The sequence below is a fragment of the Plecotus auritus genome (assembly GCF_963455305.1).
Source record: "Plecotus auritus genome assembly, chromosome: 11".
NCBI classification, from domain to species: Eukaryota; Metazoa; Chordata; class Mammalia; order Chiroptera; family Vespertilionidae; genus Plecotus; species Plecotus auritus.
The window spans coordinates 12,851,984-12,868,556 of record NC_137777.1 but is presented as its reverse complement, the minus strand read 5'-3'; the positions used below and the strand labels follow the sequence as shown (position 1 = coordinate 12,868,556).

Here is a 16,573-nt window from a genome sequence, read left to right as displayed (position 1 = left end):
GCCCTGACCAGAGACTGAACCTGTAACCTTGGTGCATTGGGACAATGCTCTAACCAACCGAGCTACCTTGCCAGGGTCTATATAATCACATTTGAAGCCTGAAAGATGATTATTTAATGATCCAGACAAATTAGGCCTACATTTTGGATTTTAATAGGGTTTCATGATATTTCCCTTAGATTTTCTATTAAAGTAGCCTATAAAAGCTAAAACACTGGAGTTAAGAATCAGAACGCTTGGTTTCAACTTAAAATGAACATCAAGTTAATTGGTCAACTTTAGACAAATAAATAAAAATTGATTTCCAATGTTTTCTCATTTTAAAATGAGGCTGAAGATTATTTACTTTCCAAATTTCTTTAGATTAATGAAACTACTGGAAGTAGTTCAAATAGGAGAAATAAGCTTAAAAAACAGAATGTTCTAAAATAACAAAAATATATTTGTTTCTACTCAAAATGACATAACTTTTCATCAATCTTAACATTTCTGGGAAACATTTGTAAGTAGATTAAAAAAAAGAAACTACCATATCTCAAGTTTTTTATTTATGAAAGAAGAATACCTACAATTATCTTAAAAGTTATTTTAAAAAAAGCCTTTGTATCTGTGTGAAGCTGGATTTTTCTTCCTATACTTCAACTAAAGTAGCATATTGGAACAGATTGAATATTGTACCAGATATGAGAATCTAGCTGTTCTTCATTAAATCATACATTAAAGAGATTTACAAACAATTGAGAAAATGCCAGCAATCATTTTTGTTTTGAAACATTTAAGTTTCAGAAAAACAATTATTTTAGGTCAGGGACAAATTGTTATAATAGCATAACACTAATCTCCAAATTGAAATAAGATACACAATAAGCAGTCTCTAACACTTTTCTATGTACTGTGCCTTTTACTAACAAATACACTGAGGCTTTTTGTTGTATTGTTTGTGACTCTGGACGAGATACCTAGCTTTGTCTTTGGTAGGTAGCTTAAAGCTTGCTTTTTGGGTCAGTAAGACTATGTCATCGGTCATTATTATCAAGTGGAAAGAAGACACAATTCTAGTGTCGTGTCTGGCAGAATAATGGCCCCCTGAAGAAGTCCACATTCTGCTCCGCAGATCCTGTTAATATGTTACCTTACATGGCATAAAGGACTTTGCAGAAGTGATTAAGGTTGCAGATCTTGAACTAGGAAAATTATGCTGGGTTATGTGGGTGGGCTCAATCTAATCACAAGAAGTTCCCCCCCACTTTTTATATATTATATATTTTGTTAGTTTGTACTAATACATTCTCATATTACAAAGGCAATTTAGTACAAGATTTTTTCTTTTGATATTTGAATCATCTGAAATAATACTGAACTGAACATTTAAAAAAATCCTCATTTGAATAACAAAGACAAGCTAAACAGCAACAAAAAATTCCTTTCTTACAGGTCTACACTGAAGTGGACCTAATTCAGTTTTCTTTTTAAAAGCCTCCAAAGACAAAAGCGGCTGAAAACCTAATTTAAAAAATTAATAAAAAATTTGTTTACTAACTACAGGTCTTTGGCATCATTTTGTTTTCTACTGTTTTGAAGCAAGTTCTTTTTTGTCTGTTTCTTCTGCTCTTTTTATTGGTCCAGATGCACTATTTTCATCATGTTTACTCATCACTATCAAGTTAGTTTTCTTGCCTGAAACTGTACTTTTCCTTTAGCAGACCTACTCTGGGCAGCTTTATTTTCCTTTCCTTTTCCTTTAAATCTGCAACCTTTTAACTTCCATTTGTTTAGGGATTCTTGTTGATCCATGATTTTTTTTGATGCTTCTTTTTCCACATCTCCATCTAGTACTCCCTGTCGTTTGTTTGTTCCTTAATTATAGGTTACCCTTGTTTGCATCTTTGGCTTTATCCAGCGATTCCTTAGCTTTTTCTTTAAATAGGATTATCCCCTCATTTGCTCCTCTACAAAGTCTATCCATTTGATATCACCAGGATGTGAGAAAAAGATGTGCAAATCTTCTCTACAGGTCTGATAACCTAGGATCCCTGAAAATTTCAGCCATCAGCCAGTCCTTTTTTTTCCCAGAATTTTAATTTCAGCATGTTCTGCTAACTTTTTTCTTCTTGCTCTTCTTTTTTAAAAAATATATTTTATTGATTTTTTTTTTTTACAGAGAGGAAGGGAGAAGGATAGAGAGTTAGAAACATAGATGAGAGAGAAACATTGATCAGCTGCCTCCTGCACACCTCCTACTGGGGACATGCCCGCAACCAAGGTGCATGCCCTTGACCAGAATCGAACCTGGGACCCTTGAGTCCACAGGCCAATGCTCTATCCACTGAGCCAAACCGGTTAGGGCCTTCTTGCTCTTCTTTAGCTCATAATTTAGTTTGAACTTTATTTTGCTTTCATTTTCCTTTTTTTTTTTTCAAAGTAAACTTCCTTGAAAAGTATCAGATCTGTCTTCCTACTTTTGTCCAAGGATCTCCTCACATTTTTTAGCAGATTCACTGCTATCGAACCTAGCAAATACTGATCCCTTGAATGCTTTCTGCAATGGTCTCTTCAGAATATTTAGTACTTGACCTTTTTCTTCTAACCATTCATTTATGTCTTCTAGGGTTGCATCAGTAGGGAAGCCTTTAATATAAACAGATCTGGTTTTACATCATTTTTATACTTATCAGTCACTTCAGGGAGGGGTTTATTTGGAGATATTCTGGTTTTGGTTTTATCTTCACACTTTTTCCCATTAGTTCTGCCTTTGATTTGCTCAATGCTTCTACTATTACATTAAAGTCTGTTGTTAGACGGTTTAACCTATTAAATTTTGTAATTACTTCCAAAGATACCAAGACTTTATACATTTTGATTTGTTCCTTTAAAACTTGTCCATAGCAAATTGAAGTCACCAAAATAATACTCAATTTGATGACAGATTTTGGCCTCCAGAGGAGCCATTTTTTCAACCCCATTTTCGGCCACGTGGTTATCTTTATGGGCTGGTCCCACAGAGCTGGCCACAGGATCACTAACAGTGACGGCAGCGTCTAGTCTTCCCAGCGTCATAGGTAGGCCCATCACATGAGATCTTTGTTTTTTGTTGTTGAATTTATTGGGGCGACATTAATAAAATTATACAGGTTTCAGGTGTACAATTCTCTATCATCTGTATGTTGTACTGTGTACTTACCACCCCAAGTCACGTCTCCTTCCATCGCCATTTACCTTCCCATTACCCTTTTCTAACTCCACCCACACCCCTTTCCTTTTGGCAATCTCCATAATGTTGTCTGTGTCAATGAGTCTTTCTTTTTTCCTCTTTGCTTAATCCCTTTACCCATATCACACCCTCTGAGTCCGTCTCTATTTTGCTTATTAGTTCATTTTGTTCATTAGATTCCACATATAAGTGAAATCATATGGTACTTTGACTGGCTTCCTCTGACTGGCTTATTTCACTTAGCATAATACTCTCCAGGTCCATTCATGCTGTTGTAAAAGGTAAGATTACCTTCTTTTTCAACAGCTGAGTAGTATTCCATTGTGTAAATGTACACGGCTTTTTTATCCACTCATCTATTGATGGGCATTTGGGCTGCTTCCAGATCTTAGCTATTGTAATTAATGCTGCAGTTAACCTAGGGGTGCATATAATGTTTCTGATTGGTGTTTTGGGTTTCTTTGGATATATTTCTGGAAGTGGAATTGCTGGGTTATTAGGCAGTTCCTTTTTTTAATTTTTTGAGGTAACTCCATATTGTTTTCCACAATGGTTTCCTTTTCTCCACATCCTTGCCAACACTTATTTGTTGATTTATTGATGATAACCATTCTGACAGGTGTGAGGTGCTATCTTATTGTAGTTTTAATTTCCATTTGTCTGATGATTAGTGATGTTGAACATCCTTTCATATGTTTATTGGCCGTCTGTATGTCTCCTTCAGAGAAGTTTCTATTCAGGTCCTTTGCCCACTTCTTAGTTGGATTATTTATTTATTTGGGTTTTGCTGTTGAGTTTTATAAGTTCCTTATAAATTTTTTTATATTAAATGCTTATCAGATGTATCATTAGTATGTTCTCCCATTCAGTGGGTAGTCTCTTCATTTTATTAATGGTTTTCTTTGCTGTTTGATATAGTCCCATTTGCTTATTTTATCTTTTATTTTCCTTCACTGAGGTAATATATCAGAAACAATATTGTTATGAGAAATGTTCATAATTTTATTGCCTATGTTTTCTTCTAGGATTATTATGCTTTTGAGTCTAACATTTAAGTCTTCAATCCATTATAAGTTTATTTTTGTGTATGGTATAAGAAGGTGGTCTAGTTTCATTTTTTTTGCAGGCACCGAACCCTGCGGAATCAAATCACATGAGTTCTTAAAAGCTGAAAACTTTCTTGCGGTGGTTGTAGATAGATATAATGACAGAAGAAAGGTCATAGGGATGTGATGCAATAAGGACTTGACCCACCATTATTGGCACTGAAGATGGAGGGAGTAGACCATGAGCCATGAAATGGAAGAGGCTTCTAGAAGCCAGAAAAGGCAAGGAAATGGATTCTTCCCTATGACCTCCAGAAACACATGGAGCCCTGCTCACCCTGATTTTAGTCAAATGAGATACTTGTATCAGACTTCTGACCTAAAGGAATTAAAGATAATAAACTTACGTTGTTCTAAGCTATTAAATTTGTGGTAATGGGTTACAGCAGCAATAGAAAACTAATATAGTGGTAATGTCAGTTTTCATCCAAGTCTGGTTGAAGAAGACTTACTGTTAGTAAGAAATTTCAGCTTCAAAGCCTCTGGTTTGCATAGGATATTTTTTTTCAAGGCCTTGACCTGAACTTTGTATTTGTAATTTGCATTCTTTTTTTTAAAAAAGGAACAACTTCAGATCCTAGAAAACTTAGATCCATCCCCTGGTGAATGCTAGAAATATAATTAGAGGATTTTTCCCTATAGGTATGCACCCAAATTCCAAAGGTTCACAAACATCTTCTGAGATTAATGGGGCAAAGGTCTCTTAGAATTTATGTGAATATGATTCTATGAGGAGAGAAAACCTTTGTGGGGGGAGGGGACACACAAAAAAAGGGGAAGTTAATTTCAGAAAATATTTTAAGGAAACTAAAATTAATGACTTCAAAAAATTCTACTGAATTATTAAGAAATTACTTAAGCAGAAGAGACATTTATGAAATGGTTATATCCAGAATTACACTTATCTATATACAATGATGAAGATAGTTTTTCTTTCCAAGTGGTTCAAATTTCAGAAGAACAGAAGAAATATATATTTTTGGGTAACTTCTTAAAAGAAACATCTCTAGTCATATCATTGAGAGGTTGAGACTTGTTAGTAACTACCAATAAATAATGAACTAGAAACTGCCTTGCAGTGAGTGTTACTTTTTCCTAACTATCTGGTTCCAGCTTATCTCAAGACAACAAATAGCCATTTATTTCTTGGACAGCAGCACGTATTGCCACTGGAGGTCAGTCTTGGGCTTTCTCTCAGGTCATCAAAAACCCCAGTGCAAGACTAGAAAGTGAGGTGAAGGCCAACTAGCATAGTCCAAATCTCTCACGTTGCATAGGAAGATACTAAATCGCCAAGGGACTATAGAAATGCCTGGCTTAGAAGGAACTAACTACAGTTGTAATCCATACTATTAATTGATTTTTATAATTTTTGAATGTTAAAGGCACATCCACACTATTTACAACATATATCTTAAATGAAGAATAGGCAAATATCCTGTACAGAAGAATTCCAGATGACTTATATAGATACTCCCACTCAACATTAAACAAATCCAAAAGAACATTTTAACAAATACCCGACCAGTACTCCTTAAAACTGTTACAGTCAGCAAAAGTAAGTATGAGGAACTGTCACAGTCTAGAGCAGCCCATGCAAACATAACTCAATGTAATGGCGTGTATCCTCAATGGGATCCTGGAGCAAAAAAGTACATTAGTAACTTTTTTTTTGTTTTGTAAAAAGTAAGGAAATCTAAATATAGACTTTAGTTAATATTATGTATAATATTGGTTTATTAGTTGTGACAAATGTGCCATAATTTAATGTAAGATGTTAATTATTGGGAAAAAAATTCATATTTTGGTAACTTTTCTGTAAATCTAAAATAAAAAATTTATTTTAAAATATCTATACATTCTAAAAATCAGTAAAACATTCAAGCAACTTATTAGTATCTAGATCTCCCTTTTGTTTTGGCAGCCAGGAAGTTAAGAGCCAGATCTGAGGTTCAGGGCTTGTAACCAGAATTTATGTTGTTTTTGTTCCTCTGGTCTTAATTTTTGGAAATGTTTATATTTACCACTAGAGGCCCAATGCACGAAATTCGTGCATGGGTAGGGTCCCTAGGCCTGGCCAGCAATCAGGGCCAATCTGCAGAGTGACCGGTGGGGCGATTGGGGGCTCCCACTGGCACCTGCCTTGGCTGACCTGGGGCCTGTGGACTGGTGGCAGCTCCTGCATTGAGCGTCTGCTTGCTGGTGGTCAGTGCACATTCACAGTGACTGGTCGTTCCACCGGTCATTCAACCATTTGGTCAATTTGCATATTAGGCTTTTATTATATAGGATTATTTGTGTGCATCTTTGTAGATCCCAAACTATATTTACTAGGTAAAAAATTAAAATTTAAGTAGAATAAACAGCTTCCTCATCTCAAAATTTTAAGCCCTGTACCACTCCTTAATAGTTGTTCTGACACCTATTTCATGGAATAAGAACTCATCAAATAGATACCCCCTCAACTCCCTATTACTAAACTCTTGCATTATTTAGATCTGTGACCATCCTCTTATTTTCCCTTCTAATACATTAGAAAAGGTATCATTTGTCCTAATGTCAAGCCCTCTACTTTTATTCATGGATATTATTTTCTCACTAGTTTAGGAAAGTTACACACTTTATTTTTCCTTCTCAGCACATATACTCCAGCCTCTCTTACAAATGAATCCTTCCCAGTGACATTTAAATATCTTTGTCTTTTCAATAAACAAATAAATAATAATCCTGTCTTCAACTCGTAAAAAGACAACAGACCAGACAACATTTTTTATTTGGGGGCATCAATGAAATACTGAGCTGCTCAAGAGTTCAAGAAGGTACAAGGAAGACCCATTCTGTGGCCTTCGGATGCAGTAATAGCTGAAGCCTATAACCAAACAAACTGTGGCAGGAGAGTCCTGGCCCTTTGCCACTCACTTAAAACAACCGGGGAAATAATGGTCTGGAGCACTATCTTTGCTTCAACTCATGCAGCCATGAACCAGTTCATTTATTATATACTTATGCAGAAAGAATAATAATGAATTATGTATAATCTATATTCCTAGGGCTTTCCTTATATACATCCTCTCAGCCAATGCAGAGTTAGCTCATTATTGGTTTTCTTCCTCTTCTTCTCTAAAATAATGCTTCAGTTCAGGCTCTCATTTTCTGGATCTTACTGCTAGAGCTTCCAGGGTTCTTTCTACCTAATGATTTGCCCCTATTCCAAATGTGAATCTGATCATATCACGCTCTTGTTTTAGATCAGGGGTGGGGAACCTTTTTTCTGCAAAGGGCCATTTGGATATTTATAGCATCATTTGTGGGCCATTCAAAATTACCAACTTAAAAATTAGCCTGCTATATTTGGTCAAACATTAAATTAACTCATCCCTAATGCCTTGGCAGGGCCAGACCAAATGATTTCCTGGGCCTTATACGGTCCACAGGCCAAATGTTCCCCACCCATTTTAGATACCTCAATGGCTTACCAATGCAACACAATAAAAGAACAATTATATTTATGAGAACTATTATATTTATTTGACTATTAATTATATTATTATTGTTTAATTCTGCCTATAAAAAAACACATCCATACCAGTTAGATCACAGAACTACCGCCAATAGCTCTTTTAATCAATACATTATTGGTGGGGAATGGAGCCTCATTTTGATACTTATTAGCTATGTAACCTTGGGTAAGTTATGGGACTTTTGGGAAACCTGTTTCTATATCTGTGCAATATGAGGAAAAAAGCCCCCAACTCAAAGGGTTATTATAAGGACTAAAAAGTTTAGTTCCATAAAACACTTATACCATCTGGCCCATAGGGAGCACCCCGTGTTACTAGAGTTACAGATTCTGGGTAGTTCCCTCAGTAACAGACACTGTGACATGATTGGAAATCACTATTGCCAGTAGACTTCTGTGTCTTCCAAAGGTGCATTACTGAATGGGCCAATTTTTAGAAAGAAAGATAGAAAGTATCTAGGGCACATATGCCAAGTACCAGCAATCTTAAAAAGGTAGAAGGAAGACTACTAGGTTTAGGCTTTGGTGTTGATTTTATATGCCTCTATGCTCTGTGAGAGGATTTTCAGTCATTTGCTGCAGAAAATCTTTGATGAAGAGCCAAAGTTCTAGAAATAAGCAATTTAAAAATGTGTGAGATCTTAGATGAGAATTATATAAATTCCCATGGTTCTGACATTAATATTTTTGAAAAGTTGATTCTTTTATGCAGTAGCACTGAAAGCCCAGAGGTTTGCTTATCAGATAGAAAAGCAAGCAAACCCTGGACCCTCAGTTATTTTGGACAGCCAGATCATTTACTATATTTTTATTCAAAAAGATAATAAGGAATTCATTATAACCTAATTTCCTAGAGCTTTCCTCCTTACATACAATTTTTGTAGGTCACAAGGAATATGGTATTAAAAGACAGCACTAGAAATTTAAGAAAAATATGTGAGCAAGGAGCAGTTACTGAAGAGAGAGTTCAAGGTCAGAGAGAAGACTTATGACTTAGCATGAACAGGATGAACTATAAACATAGTACAGTATAAGGCTGATTCGGTGAGTTGCAGACCTTTGCTCAGTATTCCAGCTCCCGTACTTTATTCCTTCCTTGATTCCTTGCTGGATTCACTATTTCTACTGGGGATAGGGTACTTTGATTTCCCTTGCTCAGTTCCTTCTGAAAGATGAAGACCAGAAGGTAATGATGGCTAGTAATTTAACCATTGACCAATGAAAGTGGATACTTAAACATTGCTGGAAGACAGAGAATGCCGAAAAGGTTTGACAGAAATGGCCTGAAGAATTTTATACACCTTCACTAAAGAGACCATCAATTTTTAGAATATGCAATAAATTTGATGAAAATGGGTCCATCTATAATAGTCCATGAAGTGGTTGACCGGTCAATATTACCACCCAGGAAAACGAAATGTTAGTGAGCCACGTATTTACGAAGAGTGCCCCCACTCCCCAAAGCAAAACAAAGAACTTCTATTGAGTTATGCATTTTCTGTAGATCTTTTGAGTTACGTTATGCAACATTTAGGTTTGAAAATGTATTGGCCAAGATTGCTTCATGGATTGGTTTTCAGAGGATGACCCAGATCACAGCTTATAATTCTGCAAAGTGGTACTGAATAAAGAAAGACAAGGCAATGGCATCACTGATAAAATTATGTGGTCCAACAAAGGTCATTTTAAACTTCGAGGTGCTGTAAATTGACACAACTGTGTCTACTACTCAAGAGAAAATCCCCATGTAACGATAGAAGGACAGCTGAAGCAGCTGGGATTACAGTTTGGGTGGGTTTTTTTGTAAAGCAGTACCTGGACCTATTTTTTCCACACAAACTGTTACACATGACCGATATCTTAACATGTTGAGGGACACTGTTTCACCACAATTACAGAGACAGCATGATAATGATGACTTCTTCTCTCTATAAGATGGAGCGCCCCTACACTACACCATAAAAATGTGCTAGTTTCTTTATGAACAATTATCCAACAGGTTAATAGGTCGACCAGGGCCATTGGATGGCCACCAAAATCACTACTACCTCACCCCAATGGATTTCTTTTGGGGTGTTGTCAAAGATAAAGTTTATTTTTTATTTTTTTGTTAGTTTTTTTTTTTTTTTTTTTTTTTTTTTACAAAAACCACATACTGTGGATATGAGTCACTGCAAAAGAGAAGCATGACAAGAAATTGATGACAATAAAGAACTCTGTGCCAAAGTGTGCTTGAGTGTCACAAGTAGACCTACAAAAATGTGTTAATAAGGCTGGCAAATTGAACATTTATAAGATTATACCTAAGTTCACTGTGTCATTTTGACATTCTTTGGAGTTAATAAAGCAATTGCAATAAAAAAATAAACAAACAGAGAAGAACAGATGAAGGAGACTTGGGGAGAAGAAGAGATGAGAAGAGACAGTAGTCCTGAAAGGACAGGGGCTGACTGGAAATGAAGATGTACCTGCTCTGACCTGCTTGCATTTTTAAAAAATGTAACTTTACCATGTTTCATTGACAGCAGGACATAGTGAGTGCTTCATGGAGTTCGTAATTCTTTGGATGATTGTAGAGAAGCCAAATACAATAAATAATAGCAGAAAGTCTGGGGAAATAAACCTTACTTTGGTGGAAATATCCATTACTTTAGAAATTTTAAGAAACACTGACCAAGTACTGCAGATTTTATGATGGATAAAATAAACTTCTTGTAAATAAAATTTTGCTTAAAAACATAATTTTTAGCTATCAAAAAGAGAGTATAAAAAGAGGTATCAAGCATGCTTGGGGCAGGATACCAAGTGAGTCATTACCAGAGACTGAAAGGAAAGGAAAGCTAAGGAAATGCCTAAAACCAAGTGGTTACATGGAGGAGGAGAAGGAGGAGGAGGAAGAGCAGGAAGGAGAAAAGGCAAAGGAAGAAATGCTCAATTAGTGTTATAAATTGTTCTCATTCTTCTACAGGATATGTAGTGTGTGGATCAAAGAACCCCCACCTTCAGATCCCCAATGATGTGGTTCCATTCTCTGCCCCTAAAATATGGTTTCTATTTTGCTACAAAAGTTTTATTTACTCTAAAACGTTGATTTGAAAATGAGCATGTGTTACTCCTACTTACCTCTGTAAGTAGGCTTAATAAGATGATTACTTGCGATTCAGGAATAAGAGAGTAATTACTACAGCCAAATAAACATAACTCAGGGCAATCTTAGTCCTCTCACCCCCTCTTTAGTCAATTTTAAAATTGTATTTTTTAAAAGAAATTATAGGAAACAATGTGTGATATCATATGCTACAGTTATTTCAAGTCCTAACTGAAATGCTTAATCTGATACTATACTGAATGTAATATATTCTTTTATATGAGAATAGAGGAAAATGTAACTATGTTATTTATGTCTCAAGATATACCTACTATCAGTGTGTGAGTTCACCTGAGAGGTCAGCCTAAAATGGATCTGAGCTTTGAAGAGAACCACCTGCTGAAGTTGTTCTCTAGCTAGTTAACCACAACTCCTCTGGGTTCCTGCTTACCTCCACATTTCAGCCTAGCACTTATGTACCTGCCTGTCTCCGTGAAAGATACAGCAAAGCATCAATTTCTTCCATTTATTTTGAAGTGTATGTCATATACATCTTATCTTTTCTATTTTAATGAACAGAAATAGAAATACCTATAAATTAAGCAATCCATTTATTAATTCATAATGCAAGTATGCACTCAGTGTCCAATTCTATGGTGTGCTCAGCACTTTCCCAGGGTTTTATCATTTCCAACTTAAATACTGTGAAAGTATCTGTATCAGTGAGGATGGAGTTTGGCCTCAAGTAACAGAAAGCCAAATGTTAGTAGCTTAACCATTTATTTATTTTCTTCTCATAACTTAAAGTCCAGGGCCGATTGCAGAGGCTCCGTGATGTCACTCACATCTCAGGATCATTTTATCTGCTCATTTTGCTATTTTTGGTGTATGGCTTTTATCCTCATGTTTGTAATCCCATGGTAACAAGGGCCTGGTCACTTCCCTTGTCATTATTCCAACAAGGAAAAGGAAGAAAGTCAAGACTTTCCCAGAAATCTGTAGAATACTTTATATTTCACTGACTAGAACTGTGTCAACAAATTAAGACCTTTAACTCTTTGTTTATTCACATTCTCTTTCAAATATTTCCTGACATTTACTGGTGCATGTAACTAAACTCTCTCCCTTGTTTATTCTTACTGCATAAATTTATGATTATATAATTGATAACCACTTTTATATAACTGGGCCTTTATGGGACCAAAACCGTGCTGGAAGAAGGAAAAGCATCGTAGAAAGGGTAAACCAAGTGTACCAGTCACCACAGCCTTACCCATATAAAGTACATTTTTCAGAGCAAAAGTATTGGAAAAATTTTGATCAATGTTGGAGGCAATTTCCCTAAACCACCAGCTGGTCATTTATTACCTAAAGTACTTCCTCTTTTAGCTAAGTACATGAAAATTTCATCGTAAGTTTGCTCCTAGCAATAATCCTCAGATTGTTCCAATGTTTTTACTTCTATTTCCAAAAATTTGTCCATCTTTCTTCCCCTTTGTTTAAAGTTTGGAATGTTTACTCTACTAACAAAAATCCCTCTGCCACATTCTTGAATACATTTTAAAATTAATCTTTCAAATAAAAGTTTATCAAAGATTGTCTAAAAATATTAACACCATCCATCAGTTGGTGAGCTTAGAAGAGATGTGACATTTACTTGCCTGTAATTCACAGGGTTCTTTCTATAGTCCTGATCAATGGGATTTCCAGGATTAATTCATCATTTTTATGAAATAATAGATGTTCACAATGTCATGGTACACATTTTTAACAAACAGGTACTTCTTCCTCCACTTCCCCAGTAACACAGATATACTGATTTTCCTATTTCTTTAACTCTCAAAAAGATTTCTTTAAATCCTCACCCGAGGATATGTTTTCATTGATTTTAGAGAGAGAGGACGGAAGAGGGGGAGAGAGAGAGAAACATCAATGGGAGAGAAAAACATCATTTGGCCGCCTCCTGCATGCACCCCATGGTGGATGAAACCTGCAATCTGGGTATGTGCCCTGACCGGAAATTAAACCCATTACCTTTTGGTGCACAGGGTGATGCTCCAACCCACTAAGCAACCCAGCCCGGGCTCAAAAAGAATTTTTTTAAATTAGAGTGGTGTGGTTGTTTTAAAAGTCACCAGGTCTTTCAAAATACATTGTATTCTATGTAACAAAAACATCTTTATGTTCTTTACCGGAGGTGGGTTGTGCTAAATGATTTATGAATAGAAAAATATTCTTCTATTTCACTGAAGGTCTTCTTTTTTAAAAAAATTGATTTCAAAGAGAGGAAGGGAGAGGGAGAGAGAGAAAAAAACAACGATGGGAGAGAATCACAGATCAGCTGTCTCCTGCACACCCCCTACTGGTGATCACTCAGGCAACTAGGGCATGTGCCCTGACCAGGAATCCAATTGTGTCCTCCTGGTTCACAGGTTGATGCTTGACCACTGAGCCGCACGGGCCAGACTGAAGGTCTTTTTTCATACTAAAATTTTCACAGACATATCCCACTGAGGCTGGGGACAGGACCAATTGTTCTCTTCATTAAAGCCTATACTTTTTTTCTTTTAAATTGTGGTAAAATACATATAAAGTAGAATTTACTATCTCAACCACTTTTCAGTGTACTGTCTGTATTGTATTTCAGTGTATTGTCTGAACTTTTAACATTATCTCCATATCTCCAAGAAGGAACAAAGGACCATAGACACATTTTTAAAGCAGCAAAAACAATACCTAGTTCATTTATGAACTATGAGGGACCACGTAACATTCAGCTAAGGGTTGTTACTAATCTAACTCTGAGTATCCCTTTATACTGAAATTAGATACTACTAATAGTATGCATTAGAATTAGATAGATAAATAGTTAAGAATCAATTTGCTAGGTTGTGTAAATTCCTTAAGCACATCAGAAATTAACAGAATGTAAAATACTATTTCCTAGCCAGCTTGCTTCAAGACTTCATCAAAAATGCCATGGGGAGCCGAAACCGGTTTGGCTCAGTGGATAGAGCGTCGGCCTGCGGACTGAAGGGTCCTGGGTTCGATTCCGGTCAAGGGCATGTACCTTGGTTGCGGGCACATCCCCAGTGGGGGGTGTGCAGGAGGCAGCTGATCGATGTCTCTCTCTCATCGATGTTTCTAACTCTCTATCCCTCTCCCTTCCTCTCTGTAAAAAATCAATAAAATATATTAAAAAAAAAAAGAAATGCCATGGGGAAATATTTTCTGCTTTACTTACTTTTATGTCATACTATTATGTCCTTATGGACTGTCTAACATATGTTGAAAAAAAAGTCAATGTTCAGGAGAATATATGTAGCTGTATAGACTTGTTTAAAAAGATAATAAGCAAATAAAAATCACAGGTGGTAAAAAAATGATCTAGTCGGAGAATATCCATCTATGAAAGTTAAAAGCTTTATCATTTAAAAAAAATTTTAATAAAGAAGATTGAGAAACGAATGTCACAATTATAGTACAAGAACTGCGGCAGAATGGAAAGAGCACAGACTTAAAAGACCTAAATAAAATCTCAGATCCAACGCTCACTGCCATATGTGTGACATCAGTAGGCTACGCACTGCCTCTGAGCCCCAACATGCCAATCTGTAAAATGGTGCTAGTGGCCCCTCTCCCTCAGAGGGTGGCTGGGATAACATGCTTGAAGATACACGAGTCCACGCACATGAAAACACTTGGCACACTGCCTAGCATCAAGTGGCTTCCAGTGAATACCTTTTCCTTCACTCCCTCCTGAATAAATAGAATTTAGAGCCTTGTGCATAACTCCCGACCAAAGAATGACTTTTTCATAGATAAACAGTTTCTTCACTTGCGTTTTTATAGACGATTTACTCTAAGCACAGATATGATCACAGAAGTATGGAAACAAAAGCAAAGAAAGCATATCTTGAGAAGCATCTAACAAGCAGCTTTCTTTGTTTCATGGGACATGCTTTGTGGTTACAATGCAGGCTTCCAATGAACACCAGATCAGAATTAACATTCTAGGCAGACATTCAACTTTTATGATTGTGTCCATTCTTCACTGAGCCTGGGAAACGAACACTGTAGAAGTTATTTATTGAAGATATTCCCATAGTACTCCTACATAGTTCACTTCCAAAAGAGGCCATATCCCTTTAATGTATCTGAGTAAGGAAAAAACTACACCAAGGTTTCTTGCATTGTACTTTAAAAACTGCAACAGGGTAATAAAATCATGTTTTTAACAGAGGCTTTTCTGAAGCTAGGCCACAGCAATTTTGCAAAGATGCATGATAAATTATAGGAAAGGAGACCAAACAAATTTCAAAAGTAAAGAATACCAATCCAAAATGATTTATGACCACCTTTTGAATAAAATTAAGTACAGAATAATTAGCAGAAAGCATTTAATTTAGTTTTCCTATTATGAATGCAAAGTTGGCACAAATGCAGTAGACCTAATCAAAATCAGGTAATAGTTACCTCTGTGGCCTTGCTTGATGGTTCCAGTCCAGTCATATTTGCTACTATTAACTGATGTAAGAGTTGAACTTGAGCCACACTCAGGAAGAAATCCAGGTTTGTGGTTATATTCACTTCCAAGGAATGGCCACACACTAAAATCTCCTGAAGGAAAAAAAGGTTGAATACAGATAAAGAAACATGATAGCCATTAGATGATAATTCATCATTCTTACTTATTTGACCTTTTCTACATTGATGAATTCTCATTGGACCCAAGTTCATTTGTTAATGAGAATAGCAGAAATGGTAAGCCCAGCCACTCGACACAGTTTAATGGATTAATTTAATAAACATTTATAATGGCCTGCTATGCATCAGGCTGTTTGCTTGTTATAGCACAACAAACTAAGTAAGAATTTTTCACTATTTCATATACATTTGGCATTTTTATATCACATTGTTTCAATAAGTGATGATGGGGGACGTTAGCATAGTCTTGTTCATTCATTTAAACCAACAAATATTTACTCAGCACCTCCTAATTAACACGCACTATACTGGAGTGGTAGGAATATCACAAAGAATAAGGATGACCTTGAGGGGCAACCTGCTCTTGAGGAGGTTACAATCTGGCTGAGCAGACAGATGTAAACAGGCAATTGTAGGCAGGCAATTACAATCACAAGTGGTATGGTCTGAGTACTCTCCAAAGGATACATTCCAAATGATTTATAACAAAACACAGCGCTGAAGCCAAAAACAGCTAGCCTAATTAATTTAACTTCAAACTGCTAAAATCTTGGCAGCGTTAGGTAGATGTCCACTACTTGACTGGTGCTGCTCTGCATAACTGAGTCATTTGAACATTCTTTGTTGGGAAACCATTCAGAGAAGGAAAACAGAAATGAACAATGACCCAGAAGCTTCCTTTAACAAGCAGAAGTCCTGCCTCTGGTCATGAAGTGCATGTGGACAATGTTCAAAAGCTTGGAAACATCCACAAACCTTCTCCATATTAGTGTCATCCAAGGGAATGGATTTAAGGAGACTTATGACTGGTCCAAATACAAACTAAACAGCTTAGAGCAGGTTTCAATAAAGTCATAAAGAACAGCATGTCAAAAATGATTATCCCTTTTTTGTTGTTGTTGTTTAAAAACCTTTTCCCTACAAGTACCTTGTGTTTATTC

The 16,573-nt window shown here is 36.1% G+C and overlaps 1 protein-coding gene and 2 pseudogenes across 5 annotated transcripts in view; all 3 read right to left on the bottom strand.

Annotated features, from left to right (window-relative positions):
- VPS13B (vacuolar protein sorting 13 homolog B) overlaps positions 1-16,573 on the bottom strand; it is a 635,560-nt gene that overhangs the window by 242,923 nt on the left and 376,064 nt on the right. For all 3 annotated transcript variants that reach the window (XR_013959339.1, XM_080646974.1, XM_080646975.1), the window contains exon 33: positions 15,402-15,545. Coding sequence is in view for 2 of the 3 variants with exons in the window: in XM_080646974.1 (XP_080503100.1) it covers positions 15,402-15,545 (144 nt within the window). In the remaining variant the exon portion in view is untranslated. The remainder of the gene's footprint in view (positions 1-15,401; positions 15,546-16,573) is intronic.
- On the bottom strand, positions 1,568-2,100 carry LOC308236605 (lupus La protein-like; annotated as a pseudogene). The gene has a single exon. The product of its transcript is annotated as a lupus La protein-like (transcript).
- On the bottom strand, positions 2,386-3,029 carry LOC308236604 (lupus La protein homolog; annotated as a pseudogene). The gene has a single exon. The product of its transcript is annotated as a lupus La protein homolog (transcript).